Source organism: Nicotiana tabacum, chromosome 11 (assembly GCF_000715075.1).
Source record: "Nicotiana tabacum cultivar K326 chromosome 11, ASM71507v2, whole genome shotgun sequence".
NCBI lineage: Eukaryota > Viridiplantae > Streptophyta > Magnoliopsida > Solanales > Solanaceae > Nicotiana > Nicotiana tabacum.
The window spans coordinates 114,261,919-114,284,309 of NC_134090.1; the positions used below are offsets into that span (position 1 = coordinate 114,261,919).

General features: G+C 37.8%; 1 protein-coding gene across 1 annotated transcript; it reads left to right on the forward strand.

Annotated features, from left to right (window-relative positions):
* Nucleotides 1-15,859: 15,859 nt before the first annotated feature.
* On the forward strand, nt 15,860-19,743 carry LOC107825651 (vacuolar protein sorting-associated protein 32 homolog 2). Its single transcript, XM_016652529.2, has 8 exons — nt 15,860-16,177; nt 16,294-16,406; nt 17,753-17,852; nt 18,255-18,340; nt 18,428-18,519; nt 18,686-18,800; nt 18,934-19,150; nt 19,401-19,743. Exons 2-7 carry the CDS (start codon nt 16,335-16,337, stop codon nt 19,123-19,125), a joined length of 657 nt encoding a protein of 218 aa, XP_016508015.1. The 5' UTR covers nt 15,860-16,177; nt 16,294-16,334; the 3' UTR covers nt 19,126-19,150; nt 19,401-19,743.
* The last annotated feature ends 2,648 nt before the right edge of the window (nt 19,744-22,391 follow it).

Sequence of the window (22,391 nt, forward strand, 5' to 3'; positions counted from 1 at the left end):
CACTTCAAGGTACGACCATCTCCCTTTTTGTTTCGAATTTAGAACTAACCCTTATGCAGGCACTCGATTGGAGCAGTGAGAGTTTCAGGGAGTATGGTTTCCGGTGGAGAGAATAGGTGGCACGAGTTAACCCTCCAATGGAGGAAGATGAAATGGTAGAGTACTTTCTTCAGGCCTTGGCGCCTACTTACTTTGGTCATTTGATCTCGGCCATCGGTAAGTCTTTCAATGAAGTGGTAAAAATGGGAGGAATGGTAGAGGAAAGGCTTAAATCAAGCAAGATCATGAGTTGTTCTTCCATCAAAGCAACTACACAAGCAATCCAGAATGGCACCAGGGGCATGTTAGGGAAAAAGAAGAAAGAAGATGTTGCTATGGTCGTCTCAGGATCGTGGCGTGGCCCAAGGGGTTCACCTCACCATTACACCCAGCCTCGACCCCAACCTCAAACCTATACCCAAGCTCTATATAATCCACCACAACACTACTTCCCACTCCAAGACCCTCAATATTCAGTCAGGCCGCCGCAATACCATGTCCACCATGCACAGTCATATGCTCAACCCCTCCTTACCCGCAATAGTGCGCCCCGGCTCCACAAAACCCTTACCCACCTCTACAAACATACCGAAACCCTACTGGTCCCAACTTTTGACCCATGCCGGAGTATAAAAGGGAAAGGCAGCAGCGGAAACAAACTTTCACCCCATTTGGAGAGTCTTACACCAGTCTGTTTTAGAGGTTGAGGCAATTGGACATTCTAAGGCCGATTGAGTCAAAATTACCAAATCCCCCTCCGAAAAACCTGGATTATTCCCTCAAATGTGCATATTGTTCTGATGCTCCGAGGCATGACACAGAAAAGTGTTGGCATTTGAAGAGCGCCATCTAGGAGCTTATTGATACAAACCAAATTGTGGTCCAGAGCCCGAAAAGTGCCAAATATCAATCAAAATCGATTGCCAGCCATGCCGAATTGCATATGATTGAGATAGTGCATAAGGATGGGGAGCCCAAGAAGCCTTCAAAGTCTGTTATGATGATCCATGCCAGTGAAAGTAATCCAGTCAAAACTCTAGTTATTACAAAGGCAACATCTTCGATAGCTGAAGGGCTAACAGACAAGCTAAGCACGCCCAATGATAAGTCGCCTTTCGTAGTCGTGAAGGGGTTCCCAGATGATGTTGAAACAAAGCAAGGAAAGCCGAAAGTGGTCGTGCTAGGAGTAGCAAGTAAGCCTATCATAATCGTGGAAGGGGCTCGCATTGCCCTTGTTATTATTAAACTTGTGACCCAGCTGCCGATAGATAACACCAAGGCTGTTCCATGGAATTACAAGCGAGTGATAGTAACTTATAAAGGGAAAGTGGAAGAAGAAGTTAATGACACTCGGGGGTTGACTCATTCGGGGAGATGCTTTGCCCCAGAGGAATTAAGGAAAGTTAAGTCACTCAAAGATAATCCAATCCTGGTAAAGAAGCCAGTCACCGAAGATGAGGCGGAAGAATTCTTGAGGAAAATGAAGGTGTAGGATTACTCCATCGTGGAACAGTTGAGGAAGACACCGCTTAGATTTCTCTTCTACCATTGTTGATACATTCAGATGAGCACCGCCGGGCCCTTATGAAGATTTTGAATGAGGATCATGTCCCTGATAAGATCACAGTGAACCATTTGGAGAAGAATGCCAACAAGATATTTGGAGAAGAATGCCAACAAGATATTTGAGGAAAACGTGATTACTTTCTCGGATGACGAGCTGCCTTTGGAGGGTACAGAGCACAATCGAGCTCTTTATTTTACAGTGAAATGCGAGGATTCTGTGGTCACAAGGGTGCATGTTGACAATGGTTCCAGTGCAAACATTTTCCCTCTCTCCACTCTGCAAAAGTTGAAAATTGATACTGAAAGGATCCATGAGAACAATGTATGTGTTCGAGGTTTTGACGGAGGGGAAAGGATTCTGTTGGCGATATCATGCTCGAACTGACAATAGGACCAGTTGAATTTACCATGGAATTCGAGGTACTAGATGTGGACGTCTCCTACAATTTGCTATTGGGCAGGCCCTGGATACATGTTGCCAAGGCAGTCCCGTCTTCTCTGCACTAGATGGTAAAAATTGAGTGGGACAGACAGGAAATCGTTGTACATGGTGATGAGAACTTATGTGCTTACAATGATATATCTGTCCCATTTATTGAAGCCGAAGATGATAAGGGGCCTTGGGTCTACCAAGCTTCTGAAACGGTGTCAGTTGAGAAGATTACGGAGGGGGAGTGTATTCCAGGTCCAAAGTTAGCCTCTGCATCCGTCATGGTAGAAACTGAAATGCAGAAGAATAGTTTTGTGCCGGGCAAAGGTCTGGGAGCATCTTTACAAGGTATCGTGCAGCCAGTGTCTCTACGGGAAAATTTGGGTACATTTGGTCTGGGATTCAAGCCCACAGGGGAAGAGTTGAAAAGGGATAAAAGGTTGAAAAAGAAGGCATGGTCACTTCCTAAGCCTATCCCACGCCTCTCCAGGTCCTTTGTCAAGCCAGGGGTCGTGAAATGCCCAATATCAGTAGTCCCAAAGCCTGTGGTTGACTTTGATGAAGAGTTGATTGAAAAGTTACAAAGTCTATTTGATGAGGTAAACATGGTGGAAGTTGGGGAAGGTTCCAGCAAAGCAGATGTGCAGTTTATTGGGCCAAAAGTAAAGCTTAACAATTAGAAGGCTACTCCTCTCCCTACTCGAAAGGAGTTTTGGTAGTTTGCTTTGTTTTCTTTTCTATTATCTGGATTATTCCAAGATCGTAATCCATATTTTTATTTTTCGCTTGTTTTGATGTACAAACCCTTCTATCCTTTATTTTCAATGAAATTCAATTTCAGTTTTTCCATTACTCCTGATAGTGCCATTTTTGTCTTTCTTTGTACAGTTCTTTTTATGCTTGTTTAAATGACATGACATGCATGAGGAATTTTCGGCCAAGTCTTAAAAGCCAATCTAACTCTGAAATAATAATCCAAGAAGTAGAGTGCGATGATGAAACAGAATATGATGAAGAGGAGGCATTTGAGGAAATTAGTAAGAACTAAATCATTTTGAAGAGAATCCCAAGCCTAATTTGAATGAAACTGAAGCAATCAATTTAGGGGATGCAGATAATATCAGAGAAACCAAGATAAGTGTACACCTAGAACCACAAATCAAGGAAGAAATAACCAAAGCACTGTTTGAATATAAAGATATTTTTGCATGGTCATATGATGACATGCCGGGTTTGAGTACTGACTTAATAGTTCACAAATTGCCAACTGATCCGGCATTCCCTCCTGACAAGCAGACGTTAAGGAAGTTCAAGACTAATATGAGTGTGAAGATCAAGGAAGAAATCACAAAACAACTGGATGGAAAGGTCATTCGAGTCACGCGATACCCCACTTGGTTAGCTAATGTTGTGCAGTACCAAAGAAGGATAGTAAGACCAGGGTGTGTGTTGATTACCGCGATCTCAACAAAGCAAGTCCAAAGGATAACTTCCCATTGCCAAATATCCACATTTTGATTGATAACTTTGCCAAGCATGAGATCGGGTCTTTTGTGGATTGATATGCGGGATATCACTAGATCTTAATGGATGAGGAAGATAGAGAAAAGACAGCGTTCATCACATCATGGGGAATGTATTGCTACTGGGTAATGCCATTTGGTTTGAAAAATACTGGGGCAACCTACATGAGGGAAATGACTACCGTATTTCATGAGATGATACACAAGGAAATTGAGGTCTATATAGATGATGTGATCATAAAGTCAAGAAAGCAGTCCAACCATGTCGGAGACTTGAGAAAGTTTTTTTAGAGGCTCCGCAGGTACAATCTTAAGCTCAACCCTGCAAAATGTGCATTTGGTGTTCCGTCTGGGAAACTGTTGGGGTTCATAGTTGGTCAGCGAGGTATTGAGTTGGATCCATCAATGATCAAAGCCATCCAGGAATTGCTACCTCCAAGGAATAAAAACTGAGATGATGAGTCTGATCGGGCGATTAAACTACATCAGTAGGTTTATTGCTCAGCTCACGACAACTTGTGAGTCCATCTTTAAGTTGCTGAAGAAGGATTCTGCAGTCAAATGGATTAATGAGTGTCAAGAGGCATTTGATAAGATCAAAGGATACTTGCCAAACCCACCTGTGTTGGTCCCGCCGGAGCCCAGGAGGCCTTTGATCCTCTACTTAATAGTCTTAGATAATTCATTCGGCTATGTGCTGGGTCAACATGACATCACTAGCAAGAAGGAGCAAGCCATTTATTATCTCAGCAACAAGTTCACATCCTATGAGGTTAAGTATACTCTCCTTGAAAGGACATGTTGCGCCCTGACTTGGGTGGCACAAAAGTTGAAACATTATCTGTCGTCCTACACTACTTACCTCATTTCTTGCATGGTTCCTCTAAAGTATATCTTTCAGAAGCCTATGCCCACAAGAAGACTTGCAAAATGACAGATTTTGCCCACAGAGTTTGACATCATCTATGTGACTCGAACCGCGAAGAAAGCCCAAGCATTGGCCGATCATTTGGCCGAGAACCCGGTGGATGAAGAGTATGAGCCATTAAGGACTTATTTTTCACGACCCAAATTTACGTGACCGGCACCCGGCACACTACCCGACCCGAGTGAAACAACCCATATGATGCACCCAAATCATATGCATGAAAATCAATTTATCTGCGGAAGCTCCTTGAAAATCATGTACATTTTTCAAGTTAAATGATAAAATATTTTCCAATTCAAAATCATACATAACACATTTCATGATAATAACAATGAGACTAGGTAAAATAATTATATTTTCATGAATGTCATGTACAACCCTGTTACTACAACCTTTCAAAACTATTCATGGGGCCTCTATACCAAAGAATAGAACCAACTGTTGGAGTAATTCCAACAAAATAAAATAAGAAAGAAGATGATAACTACCACAAAATCAAAGTGGTGCTTCATAATACCTCAGAAAGAGAGTCATCCTGGCCTGAACGCATGCCACGTATCATATATCATCCTGAAACATTTAAAGTAAGCAAGGCCCTGGAGGGGGTCCCTAAGGGCTGAGTACACCACAGCGGTACTCAATAAGTGTCATAGACTCTCTCTACTTAAGTTCTTGGGACAAACTTTATAAAAATGATGCACCAACATTGGATATAAAACGATAAGAAATTTTATCAATTCACGACCCTTGTTATTTTAAATAACAACTAAGTGAATATAACTCACAATATAAACTTTTAAATTATTTACATCAATCCAAGATTTTGGATAAATCGTACAAAATCATTTCATATACTTTAAGTCATCGAAATTGCTTTCGGCTCCTTAGGCCTAAACATAAGAAAATCATCCTTACCTTTCACTGGGAGTACCATACCATCATCGACATAAGAAGGTCAACTAGGTTATGTACCTAGTGGCAAGTATCATATACCCTACTTGCTCAGGTCATCTCATCGTAGTGTCGTACAAATCGACTCAGCCATGCTAATAATAACACAAAATAGTACTCTCTCGAGGGAGAGCACTCTGTCGTAGTCTATACCACAAAATGGCTATCTACGCCTACACCGGCACGTGTAGTTTCATGACGACGAACACAATATATCCGAAGTCAATCTCGGTGAATACAAGTAACTCCCAAAATATTTGATACTTCAAAGAAAGATTCATAGCATAGTAGCTTCAAAGGATCTATTTTTTTTATCAAATCATAGCATTTATAGAAACTCCAAATCATTTGAACAAAACTTTAATAAACAACCCTTTTCATGCTAAAGCCTTTAGCAATTTAACATCAAACTCCAAAAGAAATACTTTCCATGAAAACTTATCTCTACCACTCAAATATGTATATTCTTGTCAATACGTAAGTTTTGATAAAAACTTATAACATTTACCTTGAGTGTCATCTTGCCAACAAGATTTGAAATTTTACGAAACCGCACGACACTACATATGCAACATAGTATTAGTATATGGAGACATCCGTACTTGTTTGTCCCCACAAGCACAAAAGCACATTTGCAAACAACTTAATTACTAACTTTAAACATACTTTTAGAGAAAGTGTCTCAAGAAGAGTAAGTTTTAATCAACTTACCTCGCTTTCGCTTTATTAACATTCACAAACTTTCAACCTTCTTCCATCATTCTAATGTTGATTAAAAAGCTCAACATCACCAACAAATTGATATCTACAATTAGATATCCTAATTAAATCAAAATATGACCTAAGATATTAAGCGATATCCATATATGGTTCATAATGTGGCTACAAGCCTCCAACAACTCAAATCGCCAAATAAATTTACAAGCTAGACCATTCAACTTGATCTTGTATTTTAATACCCATTCGAAGTCACTAATGTTACTACATCCATTGCCCAATGTCACCAAGTTACTATTCATCATTTTCCATAATCAAAACTTGCACAATATACAATTTTGATGATTACTTAGCTGATCACTTCCATCTGTTGCTAACAAAAAATTCCATAGGTTCATTGTATTCGACCAATTTCATCGCCAAGATTCACCATTCATCTTCTCTCTTATTTTCTCAAAAGTACTATTCATGTCATGAACTAGATTTTTATAATTCAATCTTTCAACCAATAAAACTTGTAACAAATACTTCAAATACTTCTAACTACTCATACTAAATGAGTTTGAAGCATTGGAATTACCTCTAGTAGATCAATCTTGAAAAAATCACAATTTTCTTGATTTTTATGTTCTTGAGGATTTGATGATGAAATCTAGAATTTGGATATTAGAATGATGTTAGAACTCATGTATATTGAGTAATATCAACTCAAAACATCATTAAAAACTTACCTCGGTTGATTTGGACTTGATTTGAGCTCAAATCCGCCCCTTCACCTCAAGAACCCTAACCCCCAACTATCAAAATACTCTCTCCCCCGACTTGGTATTTATAGGCCCAGATTTCTGGGCTTCGGACGCGATCTGGACGCTATCGCAGCACTTCACTGCCAGCCTTTCTTTCGGACGCGTTGCATCCGCAGGCTCCTCCGCTAGCCTTTGGTAATTTGGTTATAACCTCTTGTAGGTATATCTAAATTGTAAACGGATTGAAAAGTTAGAAACTAGACTCAAATACCTTTCATTTGATAGGTTGTCTATCACATAACCCTTTATACATATGTAGATATGCTCGTCCAAAGTTAGGTCTTGTGCGTACTTATTTGGAACTTTAGTCTACCATGTAATTTCCAATTTGACTTGGACTTAGGGCTATCCTTAGACCCCACATCACTTATAATATACCTCGTACACTTATTATCATATTCAATTAATATCCATCATATTAATAGTCCTCGTCTGCATACAAAATAATGTAATTAGCACACATCAACTTTCTTAATAGCACTTAAGTATTTCGAAATTTTCCGGGATGCTACATTCTCCCCCACTTAAGAACATTCGCCCTCGAATGTTTTACAAGTCACTTCTAATAATAGAGTTACCATCCATTTACCTCCAACCATTATGCATAGGTGCTTATGACTACATGGGTCTTAGACTTTCTTTCCAAAATCTCAACTAACTCATGGCCCTCAAAATTTGGCTATCTTTAGAAATTTTTAAAATTTTCGGCAAACTTTCCCCTATAACTAGGACTATCCAAAAAACTCTAACCTGTCCAGAACAAGCCCCACACGGGCGCCAATAAAAATATCGCTCAAAAACTAATAATCCACAATATATTGTACCATCTTGACTTCACTCGGCCGTACATATACCATAAGTGCATCAAATGTAAACCTTTAAAACTCTTAACTAGTGACATATATGAATACCACTTAATATCAGTAATAGCTACTACACATAGCTCCCACATCATTATTATACATGCATGCATTTCTTTAGTCATGCATACGTCAAGTTGTACCTGAAAAGTATCTTCAAATAAACCAAAAATCTCTCTGTGATTGGACGTCCTTAATAATTTTTTTTGAATAACGTAGAATGGCACATTTTCATGCTGCCTAAATTCTCAGCTTTCTCAAAGCTATGGCTCAAGCTTGGTGAGAGCAAACTTATATTGCCCACTTGGTCTGTAAACTTATCCATTCCTACTCATAGTCTCAAAATTTTCTTATAACCAATACTTTCAAATTAGTATGTTTCTCCTTTGAGTCTTGTTTCCAGGAAAAGTTTTCTCACTTAAGACTTTTAATATTCTCTAATCAACAAAATTATTTTGGAATATCCTTTTATTCCTCCCAAAGATTAATAAGCTATTTGCCTCAGATTTATTCATTACCCCTAATTTTGCTCATACTTTTAGATCTCATGCTAGATTCATAACTTGATAACTGTTATTACCAACAAGTTTACTCTAAAAGCAATTTAACTCACTTCATTCGATTTCATGATACCAGTTGCCACCTAATCGCGGACATCCGCGTTCTAGTTTTATTTCTTAACTCTTAACAATTCATTGACCCCATTGAGTATCTGGTGGTATTTTTCTACCGAAAACTTGGGATTGCATTTATTTCCATACGCACCATAGACATGTTACCGTAGCTCGTAAGCTTTCAACAGTCGAGAGTCACTTTTATCATGATGGTACTTGCACCTTTTTAATATTAGCGCTCTTCCTTGAACCCATGCCCTTTACTGGATACTTTATTTTATTCTCATTTAGAAATGCGCATTACATTACCCTTTTCTATTTCATCTCGTGCTAAAGTGTGCACACATTAAAATACCCTCTTATTCCACTTAATCCCACGTACAATTTAAAGTATTTTCTTATTCTCCGCCAATACTTGAATTTAATTCAACTCGCACATGCCCCCAAAGTTGTAGGAATTCATTCAAGTTGCCCATTAAATCCTTGACTATCAGATATAACTTTTAATATCCTTGATGCAAAACATCGTAACTATTACTTGTAATGAGTCTTTGAATCCCAACAAAAACTTTATGATAATTGTACTCATTCCGTCATGAAGTTACCGAATGTTTTCTCTTCATCTTGACTCTAGTAAATAAAATATCTTATTTCTCAAACCATTATCTTCAAAGTGAATCCTTTTTGTTCCGATGCTCCCCCACTTAGGAGTAAACCCAATTCAAACTCTTACTTGCCACTCGAAGTCAATATTAAACTTATATCTCATATAGAACTTTTCATTGACAATTAATTTGTTCACCCACTACAATAGGTTATTTATCCCTTCCAATTAGAAATCTCTACTTTAGCGCTTCAGTCTTTCATCGTGCATTGACTTTTATTTCATCATTATGCTGATATGCTCATTATTCAAACAATAGGGTAGATTGGTTACACTCATAGGAACTTTCTTTGTTCATTTTCGTATCCAAGTATCACGTCGCTACTAGCTGCAACATATATTGCTAAGGGCCATTATTTTCCGCCCTTACGACATCATTATAGTTGCCACTTCACTACTTCATGTTCACTCTACCATTGAGATCTCTTATAATATTTCACCCTTCAATCCATGCTATAACATAGTGCTAGCAACTACAATTGCCTTGCGCCTCTCATCTCACGCTTAAGTGCGTTGAACTGGTGTGAATCCCTTAGGCTAAATCCACATATTATTATGTAACTTTATTTTAATGGTATCCTACCGAGTAGGCTAATACTTATATATAAATACCTCATGTCTACACCATAATGCGAACTCTTTGGCCATAGCTCATTCCACATATTTACATTAACACGTTTCATATGATAAATATATACTTGCATATTTTCCCATTATCCATGGTATAATTGACCTTGTCCATACATATCATGTTAGGGATTTATGACATATTATCACGTAGACTTAAAATTCTTGTGACTTCTCAATCTCCAAATTCGTACCATCACCGTTTTTAATTTTTATTTTTTAGCCTTACGTCGTACACATTATATGTGTAACTTTCCAACAACTTTAACGTAGCCCATGAGCCATTTCAATATTTATTCTTCTTAAATCATAAGGATCCGTTCACTCACAAGTTAACTGCTCTTCCAACATTGGGCATATACAGAGTTGCTTTGAGATCATTCTTGAAAATTCTCAATTTTTCATCATTTCAACAGAATAAAATAAAACATACCTCGATTAGAAAAACTCAAGATTATTATTCCATATCAATTTTTTTCCTTCTCTGACAACCTATATTGCTTCTTATAACCTTCAAGATTATGCCTTTTGTGCATCTCATGCCTTAATATTTTCACGCTTATCCATTTAAGTCAGCATACTTTATCCTCCCATGCCTTGGAATACATAATTAGAGGTTGACTTTTACTTGTATCACATTCATCATCTGAAGGAACTCAAAGTTGTCATGTCCATCTTTTACATATGACATGCTTCGTCCATCCTCAACTCTTACTTACACGTGTAACTTTATTTTTTGTGCGTCACTTCTATTACATATGACACAATCATGATGATAACCTATCATGCTTAGAGGAAACCCGATCTCTAGTATAATTAAGGGTCATCTCCCTCATCTAATATTATTCCCTTTTCTAGATAATCAAGAAAGCTTGGTTCTTTTTCCTTCGGGAAGGTATCTTTGGCCATTGTTGGCACTGTCTTAACTACGTCGTACTCCTTATGAGTCATACTATGTTTATCACAAATTTAACTGATTCACATTGACTTATCAATGAGATCCATATCACCTCTCTATATCTTGTCATGATAGTTTAAGATGCAACATCTTCATTTACACTTTTTTTTGTAGTTTTGCTTAAATCATTATTGGTGATTACCATAGTAAACAGTCGCTCCAACATCTTGCCCAACAATCTTAAATTGAAATCTAGGGTCTAACATAGGTGCCCTTATTCACATCCTTTAGTAAAATCCTTTATAATTCAGGACAACATCCTGTCAATACTAGCTGATATCATCACCTTATTTTCTTCCATGATTTCTCAGTATTTGACTGATAATTCTGATTCACCAAAGTCATACGTGTTGACTATCTCAGTCCCAACCTATTCTCAATTTATCCTCCGATTTTGAACAAATCTGACACTTTCTCGCTATTAGCCCAAACATCTTGTATTGTAACTTGAATCTTGAACATTATTCTCATTACCTCTATATCTTCCACAATAGGTAATTAATACGATCAAAAATCTGTACTCTCACTTCAGGCACAAATGCATGATCTGGAGTATGAAAAAAGTGAACACCCTAGATGTCATTGTAGCCTCCCCGATATAAGTGTGGCCGACAACACACCGATAAGAGGGACTCTACTTGACATGACTCTATAGACTTCCTAGGACTCGACTTAGAACCTAGTACTCTGATACTAAGTTTGTCACGACCCAAATTTACGTGACCGGCACCCGACACACTACCCGATTCGAGTGAACCAACCCATATGATGCACCTAAATCATATGCATGAAAATCAATTTATCTGCGGAAGCTCCTTGAAAATCATGTACATTTTTCAAGTTAAATGATAAAATATTTTCCAATTCAAAATCACACATAACACCTTTCATGATAATAACAATGAGACTAGGTAAAATAATTATATTTTCATGAATGTCCTGTACAACCTCGTTACTACAACCTTTCAAAACTATCCATGGAGCCTCTATACCAAAGAATAGAACCAACCGCTGGAGTAATTCCAACAAAATAAAATAATAAAGAACATGATAGCTACCACTAAATGAAAGTGGTGCTTCATAATACCTCGGAAAGAGAGTCATCCTGGCCTGACCGCATGCCACGTATCATACATTATCCTGAAACATGTAAAGTAAGCAGGGCCCTGGAGGGGCCCCTAAGGGCTGAGTACACCCCAGCGGTACTCAATAAGTGTCATAGGCTCTCTCCACTTAAGTTCTTGGGACATACTTTATAAAAATGATGCACTAATATTTGATATAAAACGATAAGAAATTTTATCAATTCATGACCCTTGTTATTTTAAATAACAACCAAGTGAATATAACTCACAATATAAACTTTTAAATCATTTACATCAATCCAAGATTTTGGATAAATCGTACAAAATCATTTCATATACTTTAAGTCATCGAAATTGCTTTCAGCTCCTTAGGCCTAAACATATGAAAATCATCCTTACCTTTCATTGGGAGTACCATACCATCACAGACATAAGAAGGTCAACTAGGTTATGTACCTAGCGGCAAGTATCATATACCCTACTTGCTCAGGTCGTCTCATCGTAGTGCCGTACGAATCGACTCAGCCATACTAATAATAACACAAAATAGTACTCTCTCGAGGGAGAGCACTCTGCCGTAGTCTATACCACAAAGTGGCCATCTACACCTACACCGACATGTGTAGTTTCATGACGACGAACACAATATATCCGAAGTCAATCTGGGTGAACACAAGTAACTCCCAAAACATTTGATACTTCAAAGAAAGATTCATAGTATAGTAGCTTCAAAGGATCTATTTTTCTTATCAAATCATAGCATTTATAGAAACTCCAAATCATTTGAACAAAACTTTAATAAACAACTTTTTTCATGCTAAAGCCTTTAGCAATTTAACATCAAACTCCAAAAGAAATACTTTCCATGAAAACTTATTTGTAGCACTCAAATATTTATATTCTTGTCAATACATAAGTTTTGATAAAAACTTATAATATTTACCTTGAGTGTCATCTTGCCAACAAGATTTAAAATAAAATTTTACAAAACGACATGACACTACATATGCAACATAGTATTAGTATATGGAGACATCCGTACTTTTTTGTCCCAACAAGCACGAAAGCACATTTGCACACAACTTAAGTATTAACTTGAAACATGCTTTTAGAGAAAGTCCCTCAAGAAGTGTAAGTTTTAATCAACTTACCTCTCTTTCGCTTTATTGAGCTTCACAAGCTTTCAACCTTCTTCCATCATTCCAATGTTGATTAAAAACCTTAACATCACTAACAAATTGATATCTACAATTAGATATCCTAATTACATCAAAATATGACCTAAGATATTAAGCAATATCCATATATGGTTCATAATGTGGCTACAAGCCTCCAACAACTCAAATCGCCAAATAAATTTATAAGCTAGACCATTCAACTTCATCTTGTATTTTAATACCCATTCGAAGTCATATAATGTTACTACATCCATTGCCCAATGTCACCAAGTTACTATTCATCATCTTCCATAATCAAAACTTGCACAATATACAATTCGGATGATTACTTAGTTGATCACTTCCATCTGTTGCTAACAAATAATTCCATAGGTTCATTGTATTCGACCAATTTCATCAGCAAGATTCACCATTCATCTTCTTTCTTATTTTCTCAAAAGTACTATTCATGTCATGAACTAGATTTTTATAATCCAATCTTTCAACCAATAAAACTTGTAACAAATACTTCAAATACTTCTAACTACACATAATAAACGAGTTTGAAGCATTGGAATTACCTCTAGTACATCAATCTTGAAAAAAATCACAACTTTGGTGATTTTTATGTTCTTGAGGATTTGATGATGAAATCTATAATTTGGATGTTAGAATGATATTAGAACTCATGTATATTGAGTAATATCAACTCAAAACATCATTAAAAACTTACCTCAGTTGATTAGAACTCATGTATATTGAGTAATATCAACTCAAAACATCATTAAAAACTTACCTCAGTTGATTTGGACTTGATTTGAGCTCAAAATCGCACCTTCACCTCAAGAACCCTACCCCCCAACACTTAAAATACTCTCTCCCCCGACTTGGTATTTATAGGCCTAGATTTCTGGGCTTCAGATGCGATCTGGACCCTATGGCAGTACTTCACTGCCAGCCTTTCTTTCGGACGCGTTGCATCTGTAGGCTCCTCCGCCAGCCTTTGGTGATTTGGTCATAACTTCTTGTAGGAATATCCAAATGGCAAACGGTCTGAAGAGTTAGAAACTAGACTCAAAGACTTTTCATTTGATAGGTTGTCCATCACATAACTCTTTATACATATGTATATATGCTCGTCCAAAGTTAGGTCTTGTGCGTACTTATTTGGAACTTTAGTCTACCATGTAATTTCCAATTTGACTTGGACTTAGGGCTATCCTTAGACTCCACATCACTTATAATATACCTCGTACACTTATTATCGTATTCAATTAATATCCATCATATTAATAGTCCTCGTTTGCATACAAAATAATTTAATTAGCACATATCAACTTTCTAAATAACACTTAAATACTTCGAAATTTTTCCGGGGTGATACATTATTTTGCTGATGAAGAGGTGATGCATATTGACAAGGTGGAGCAGGATGAAAAGCCAGGTTGGAAACTTTTCTTTGATGGAGCTGCTAACATGAAAGGTGTCGGAATATGGGTTGTGCTCATTTCTGAAACAGGGCACCACTACCCTGTTACAGCCCAACTTCGTTTCTATTGTACCAACAACATGACTGAGTACAAGGCATGCATTCAGGGTTTGAGGTTAGTTGTAGACATGAAAGTCCAGGAAGTCTTGGTTTTGGGAGATTCAGATCTGTTGGTGCACCATATTCAGGGAGAATGGGAAACTCGGGATTAGAAGCTCATACCGTATCGACAATGTTTGCATGATCTTTGTCAACGATTCAGTTCAGTAGAGTTCAGGCAAATTCCTAGGATCCATAATGAGTTTACCGACACCTTGGCTACTCTAGCGTCAATATTACACCATCCGGATAAGGCTTATGTTGACCCTCTGCATATTCAAGTTCGTGATCAGCATGCCTATTGTAATGTGGTTGAGGAGGAACTTGATGGTGAACCTTGGTTCCATGATATTCGGGAATACATCAAGATGGGGGTGTATCCGGTACTGGCCACAGGTGATCAAAAGAGAACAATTCGACGCCTGGCTTATGGATTTTTCTTGAGCGGGGGAATCTTGTACAAGAGAACTCCAGATTTTGGACTGCTGAGGTGTATAAATGCTAAACAAGCTTCGACCATCATGGCCGAAGTGCATTCCGGAGTTTGCGGGCCGCATATGAGCGGATATGTTTTGGCAAAGAAAATTCTTCGAGCAGGTTATTATTGGCTCACTATGGAACGAGATTTCTTCAGCTTTGTACGCAAATGTCATCAATGGCAGGTACACAGTGATCTGATTCGTTCTCCGCCATCTGAGTTGCATACAATGTCCGCACCTTGGCCCTTTGTCGCTTGGGGCATGGATGTTATTGGACCAATTGAGCCAGTAGCATCGAACGAGCACATGTTTATTCTAATGGACATCGATTACTTCACTAAGTGGGTAGAGGCTGTGACTTTCAAATCTGTGACCAATAAGGCATTGGTGGATTTTGTCCATTCAAATCTCCTTTGCCGGTTCAGAATCCCCAAGGTAATCATCACAGACAATGCTGCTAATCTCAACAGCCATCTGATGAAAGAGGTATGTCAAAAGTTTAAGATTATGCATCGAAAATCCACTCCGTATAGTCCCAAGGCAAATAAAGAGGCGGTCAGAACATAAAAAAGATTCTTCGAAAGATGGTGCAAGGTTCTAGGCAATGGCATAAGTTGGTTATGTTGAATTATAAGTCGATTTTATAGATCTTGATACAAACACACTCTGAACTTGTTATGTTTGATTCTTTATTAACTAACTCCGTTTTTATCTAAGGATCCTTCCCACTTATGTGACAGCTTGGGACTGTCGGGTTTAAATCGTAAATATCTAATCCACTCCTTAAACGGATTAATTGAGGAGTATTTTTTCCAACTTGGATTAACTGAGTCATATTTATCTTTTGGTTATTAATCCAACTCCTTTTGGAAGACACTCGACAAATGCTTGCCGTGTGGGTTCCGACTACCATTTCCAACTTCACTCAACACGCTTAAGAAAAGCCATAGCCCCCCAGCCCCACTCCCGAAAGCCAATCCCAACCTAACCGGGTCGACCCGTTACATTCCAAATCGTTTTCCTCTCTTTCCTCTCCCCTTCCTTGATACTTCCCATAAATTCATTGCCTTACAACCAAATTCAATCTTGATAATCTCGAGTTGAATCAAATTTCCTCTAGAATCACATACCTTCGAGTTGATCATTGATCAATCGTCTACTCTAATCCTAACTTCTAATTAACAGGTATTGCGACGTAAACATCATCATTTGCGTTGTTATTTCATTTCAGGTTAGGAATTCGTTCTTTCTCAGAGCTTTTAATTATAAATATCAATTACTTCTTGGTGTTTTAATTGCAGAATAAAGCCAGGTTTCGCTGTTGTCTGTTGTATAAGCAAAGATGTTTTCGAAGATATTTGGGAAACCCAAGCAGGAAACTAATGCTCTTGCGACTCTTGACAAATTAAACGAGGTATAATAAATCACTATTTGCCCATTAATTATATTAACTGTAACTATTGAAATCAATAGTGGAAAAAGAATGTCAGTTGCTTTTGTTTGAACGCAGATCAATCGAATAATTGATCCCAGGAAATATTCCTAGGGTTCGGCTGTGAATTTATTGATACTGCTAAACTCTTTTAAGTCGTATAAGGCTGACTTCATTTATTTGCATAAAGTATACCGAGTAGCTTTGGCGCAAACATTGTATTTGTGTTAAAAAAATTCATTTAATATGTATAAATAAAAATAATTTATCAAGAACCCAGGGAACAAAAATTAGGTGATACCGGCTAGTTGGGATTAAACTAGTTTTCAGTGTAGGGATAAATGTGAGATTTATAGATAACCCTAACTTGCTTAGAATACAAATTATTTAGCATTGGAATCGAATTGACCTGCACAGAGCGGGATGGATGTAGAGGAATTGTATAGCTAAGTCTCCAAGGGGATGTCCTAGTGGTTGAGACATACAACTTGGAAATCCCGTGTTTGACTTGCAGCTATAACACTTGGTAATTGGTATTAGGCCATCTACTCCAATCTTGATGAGCATGATTACCTTGAGAAACTGTGTTTGTGGCTGCCTGATGGATTAAGCGAGCTGTGCACCCTGATTCGGATATCACCTATATTTTAAAAGAGAGGAACTGATTTAACCGATCCCGAATTTGGTGGACTAAGGCATATTGATTGCTTGATGATAAAGCTATCTTCAAAATCGATGGTTGATGGCCATTTAGAGGGGCATATCTTACTATCTTTCAAATTGTCACCTGACTAGGATTGTCATTAGTGTGTCATGAGGATGTATATCTAAGAGGTAGCCTATCAAGGATGATCTTCCTTTTTACTGGTATCAATTTTCAATACATTTGCTTCTCATCATTCTTCTCATTAGGACGTTGGGGAATGTAGTTATGTGCTGCTCTCTTGCGAAATTGCAGTCCATGTTCTCTTTACTGTTGGTGCCTCAGGAGGAATTCCCATTAGGTTGACAATTTTGTTCCACATTCGTTGGGCATATTACATGCAATGTTTTATTTGTTAGGTAGTTTATTTTATTTGGATAGCATTATAGGATTGGATCTCTATTACCAATGAGAATTGCTCGGTTAGGTAGTCATAGGTGATACGGAGAAAAGTGGTGGTTGAACTCTGTGCTTATTAGGGAGCTTTATTTACCCTGCTTGTTTACACACATCGCGTGTAAAATTTTATACAGGTCAAAGGGATTGTTTTTTCTGCTTTGTGGATGATTTGTCCATTGCAAGCAGGTGCATATATTTTAATTTTTTTTGTTTTTCATTTGTCCAGACTCTGGAGATGCTTGAGAAGAAGGAGAAAGTGCTTCAGAAGAAGGCTTCTGCAGAGGTTGAGAAGGCCAAAGATTTTACAAGAGCAAAGAATAAAAGAGGTATGGATGAATCTTTTGTTGGAAATTTTAAATTTCTAGATCCTGTTTTGCTTATGTCGTGTGGACTTGGTATTAGATAATACTATTATTGCTCCTTTATATCTTGTTTCATATTTAGGTAGGTATAACGGGTTAGTTTGTTAGTCACTGGCTTTGTAGATACTTGTTGCACTTCGTGACTGGATGCTGCACCTGAATGGCTCTACATACTTGCTCTTTTAGTTGCATATCACTTTGTTTGCTCCCTTTGAATTATCTAGTATGTGATAACACAGTTTAAAGAGCATAGGAAGTTCTCTAGATCTGTTATCTCTTGATATTTCTTACCTTCTTTTCTCAACTGAAGAGAATTTACGTGATACTTGCTCTGGCCTACATGAGTAATTGTCATTTATTATGCAGCGGCAATACAATGTTTGAAGAGGAAGAGGCTCTATGAACAACAAATTGAGCAGCTTGGCAATTTCCAGCTTCGCATCCATGATCAGGTTTGCTTGTTAATTAGTAACCTTTGTTTAGTGTTCCATGAAATATTGGTCATACACCTATTCACTTGTCAAACTTTCAATTTCTAGATGATAATGCTAGAAGGTGCAAAAGCTACAACTGAAACTGTTGATGCTTTGAGAACTGGAGCATCCGCAATGAAAGCAATGCAGAAAGCAACGTAAGTAACAAAGTTGCTCTATTTAGTTATATCCTCAAATTACTAAAGCACATGTATCCTATTTGTTTTTACCCTATTCTTTATTCATATGATGTCTGGAGTATATTTGGTTATTGGTATGGTTGTTTTCTCCTTTCTCTGATTAAAGATTGCATTGTATTGGCAGGAATATTGATGATGTGGACAAGACAATGGATGAAATAAATGAACAGACTGAGAATATGAAACAAATACAGGAGGCTTTGGCTACTCCAATTGGTGCAGCAGCTGATTTTGATGAGGTTCCCGATCTATCACTTGATTATGCTTCCCTATGAGCTCTATGACATTCTTTGTTGGACAGTCTATACTCTATGCTAGAGTACTTTGTCAACGTAAAATGCTTGTGCATTTCTGCTATTTCTGCTGTTGCAGGATGAATTGGAGGCAGAACTTGAAGAGTTGGAAGGTGCTGAATTGGAAGAGCAGCTCCTTCAACCAGCAACTACTGCCCCTGCTGCACCAGTCCATGTTCCTGCGGTGAGGCAACCTGCTCGGCCCATTCCTCAGAGGCGTACAGCTGAGGAAGATGAACTTGCTGCTTTGCAAGCAGAGATGGCTCTTTGAGCTACTCCCTCTTTTGTTTTAACCGGTAAGTTAATATTAGTCAGTATGATTTTCAACTGGTAACTTACTGATTGGTGAAATGAGAGCACCTGTCTTTGAAAGATTTCACCTAAGACATGCAATTGCCTGAGCCTTCTTGGATTTGAATGATTGAGGTCCTCAGTTGCAATCGCATGTAGTGTATCTAGATTTACACTCATTTGTTTGCAATAACTTGGAGGAAAGTGCTTGTCTGTAATCATTTGTTGGTTTATGATGATATTTTTTCTCTGCAGATATTATCACGGGTAGCTTACATATATAGACTGGTTGTACGCATGCATGAGACTGCTGCAATTACTTTCACATGCGAGAGACTACTGCAATTGCTTTCACATGCGAGAGACTACTGCAATTGCTTTCACATGTCTCGATATCTATGTCGGTTAGTAGGGCTATGTACATAATTGTGTTGCAGAAAATGGTGAATTCCATGAACATCAGAATTTATGGTTCATGCTTAATTGAATCTTATGTTCACTACGTCCCTTTTTCTTAAACAAAATTAAGAATCTCCTTTATCATCTTGTACCATCTCAGAAGGATCATTATATGAAATGTCTTGTCTGCTTCTGCAAATTGGTGATTGAATGGCTGGTGCATGTCGGTATTTTGTCGTTCTTTTTTATCCAGTCATTGCTTACAAAACTTGAGCTAAAACCTTGATATGCCTTGATCTTTCCCTGCTCATGCTGTACGCCTTGGTAGTTTAGGTCTGAATGACAATTGATTTCGGACTTACTTCACGACGTCTGGCTTTGATCTGTGCAGAAGTATATCATATTCTTAATAGTTCATGCCAAAGTATATTTCATTCTTATCTTTTGATGTTCCCCTTTTTCGTCTTGTAGCATCGGAACTGAAATGAGCTCTTGATTTATGGTCCGAAAAAAAATGAGATTTAGTTGTAGGGTGTCTTGTGAGTGATTAAACGAGTCATTTAAGATTATTAGCAATGTAGTGAATGGACTTGCATGCTATTCTGCATAGGGGTGAAAAATAAGCAGTTTGGATTTTACAACTATGAGAATGTGTCACATGCTTGTTGTCAAACCCTTCCTTTCTTCCGAATCAAGAGACCATCTTTAGTCCTTCGGCGAAAGAAGCAGCTTTGTCAGAGGCGGAGCCAAAATTTAAAGTTTATGGGTTTGAAATTCTAGCTTTTCTAAGCTTCTGGGTTCTAAATTAATAATTTGTATATTTCAATGAATTTCTTACCACGAATATAGGTTTGGATCAAAGCTACTGGGTTCAGCTGAACCCGTAACCGAAAAGTTAGCTCCGCCCCTGGCTTTGTAGGTAACTCTGCTTCTATCCTTTGCTTGCGTGAAGGTTCCAAGTCCATTTTGCTAGGTCCGGTAGCTTATGGTGAGTTTAATCAAGATACTTGAATGGCGCATTTGTAATTTCTCAACTCTTGAGTTCTCGAATAAAGCGTAAATGGAAAGACAATTGTTTCTTTGTTTTTTCAGCAATATGTCAGAATTATTGTTGGAGATGTTCTCCTCCCGTCCCTGTCCCCAAGTGGTAAAGATAGGTTATGAATGGCCGGTTGGCGGGAGGGGAGTCTTTGGGGAATGTGAAGTCTCAAGGCATTGGACGCAAGGCGTACTAGAAAGGAGAACGAAAATTATAGAATTTATGCAATTTAATCATGAAGTAAACAAATGAAGAATGTCTGCCTTAGAAAGAATACACGAGGATTGATTTACCGAATAGAATAAATATAAAATCTACAATACCAATCAACTACCAGAAGAAGAAGAAAAAAAAAGACATGGGTACAATAAAGTGCTCAGTGAATCATGTAGGTAATTGCCAGAGCAACCAGCATAAGCACATGGGCTATTCCTTGATCAATTGCAACTCCTGCAAAAGCAAATAGATAATAGATATGCTCACTTTCAAACTATTAAAACAACTCATAGATAAGCACATAAGTCAGATTCGTAAAACTTGTCATTTATCTAAAATTGAATACAACTCTTCTCTTGTGACAGTTGTGAGGTTGGAAGGGGAAAGGGGGGGAGGGGGACTGGAAGGAGGAGAGAGAGAGAACAAAGTCACAAACCGTCGTTTGAAGGGGCAGGGGCTGGCTCAGGGACTTGAGCATTGATAGAAGGAATAGCCAATGCTAGAAGAAAAGCCAAAACTATCATTAAAGAGACTCTTAAGACCTCCATTTTCACCTTCTTTTTTCTTCCCTTTTCTTGAAACAGAGCAGAGACAATGCAGCCCACTTTGAGACCCTTTAAATCCTTCTATTAGAACTAGAATGTTGTGCACTCCCGATCGGTTCCTAGACATATGAACACCAAAGTAAGCTCAACCAATCACAATGCACATGAAAATAAATGAGATTTAAATAAAATGTGAGGTGACACGTATACAAATACACATACTTTTAGCCGAATATCAACACGCTACACTTAAACTCTTACTCGTCCTCGAGCAACATAAAACTTCACTATCCCCCAAAACAACTCAAAATGCCACACCACGAGGGAGCATATAACTATTAACCACATTGCACCTATAACTATGGTTGATACCAATAAGTAACCTTTGCAACCATACTTTATATACTTCCTAACTTTTACATGCCAAATTAAAAGCGAATCATTTCAAAGCTTCAAACAACCTGCCCATAACCACCTCACCTCAAGGACCTGCTCGTCGCCACTAAGAATTCTCGGAGAGCACTTATCCTAACAAGAGAAGTCTAATAATGTCACTTATCCATTATAAAATCACGTGCCCTACCACAAAACAAGAGAAGAGATAGTCCACATATTTAATTCACGAGATCAAATGTAATTTAAGGACTTACACACAAGAACAAGAGTTCACTCGCTCTCACAAATAAATTCATGTGCTTCCATGGTCGTACCATAGGCTTTCCCATAGTGTGGGACTTGATTAATCTAAACCTGCTAAATCTAGGATCAAATAAGACTTTAGGAGTTATAATTTTAGGCTAATAGACAAGTAAGATATATTTGGGTATTGGTAGGAAATTGAATTATAATAATTTCACAGGAAATTGAATGATTAAAGTATTTAGTAATGATGACCAATAGAAGAATTCTCTAATCCTTGCTCAAATAGGACTTTACGAGTTCCACTACATCATGAGTAGGCCTTCTTTCTTTAAGAACTTAAGTATTGGCAACTCAATAGCGATGATAAGATATACTTGGGAAATGTTTTTGTTTTTTTTCTTCATC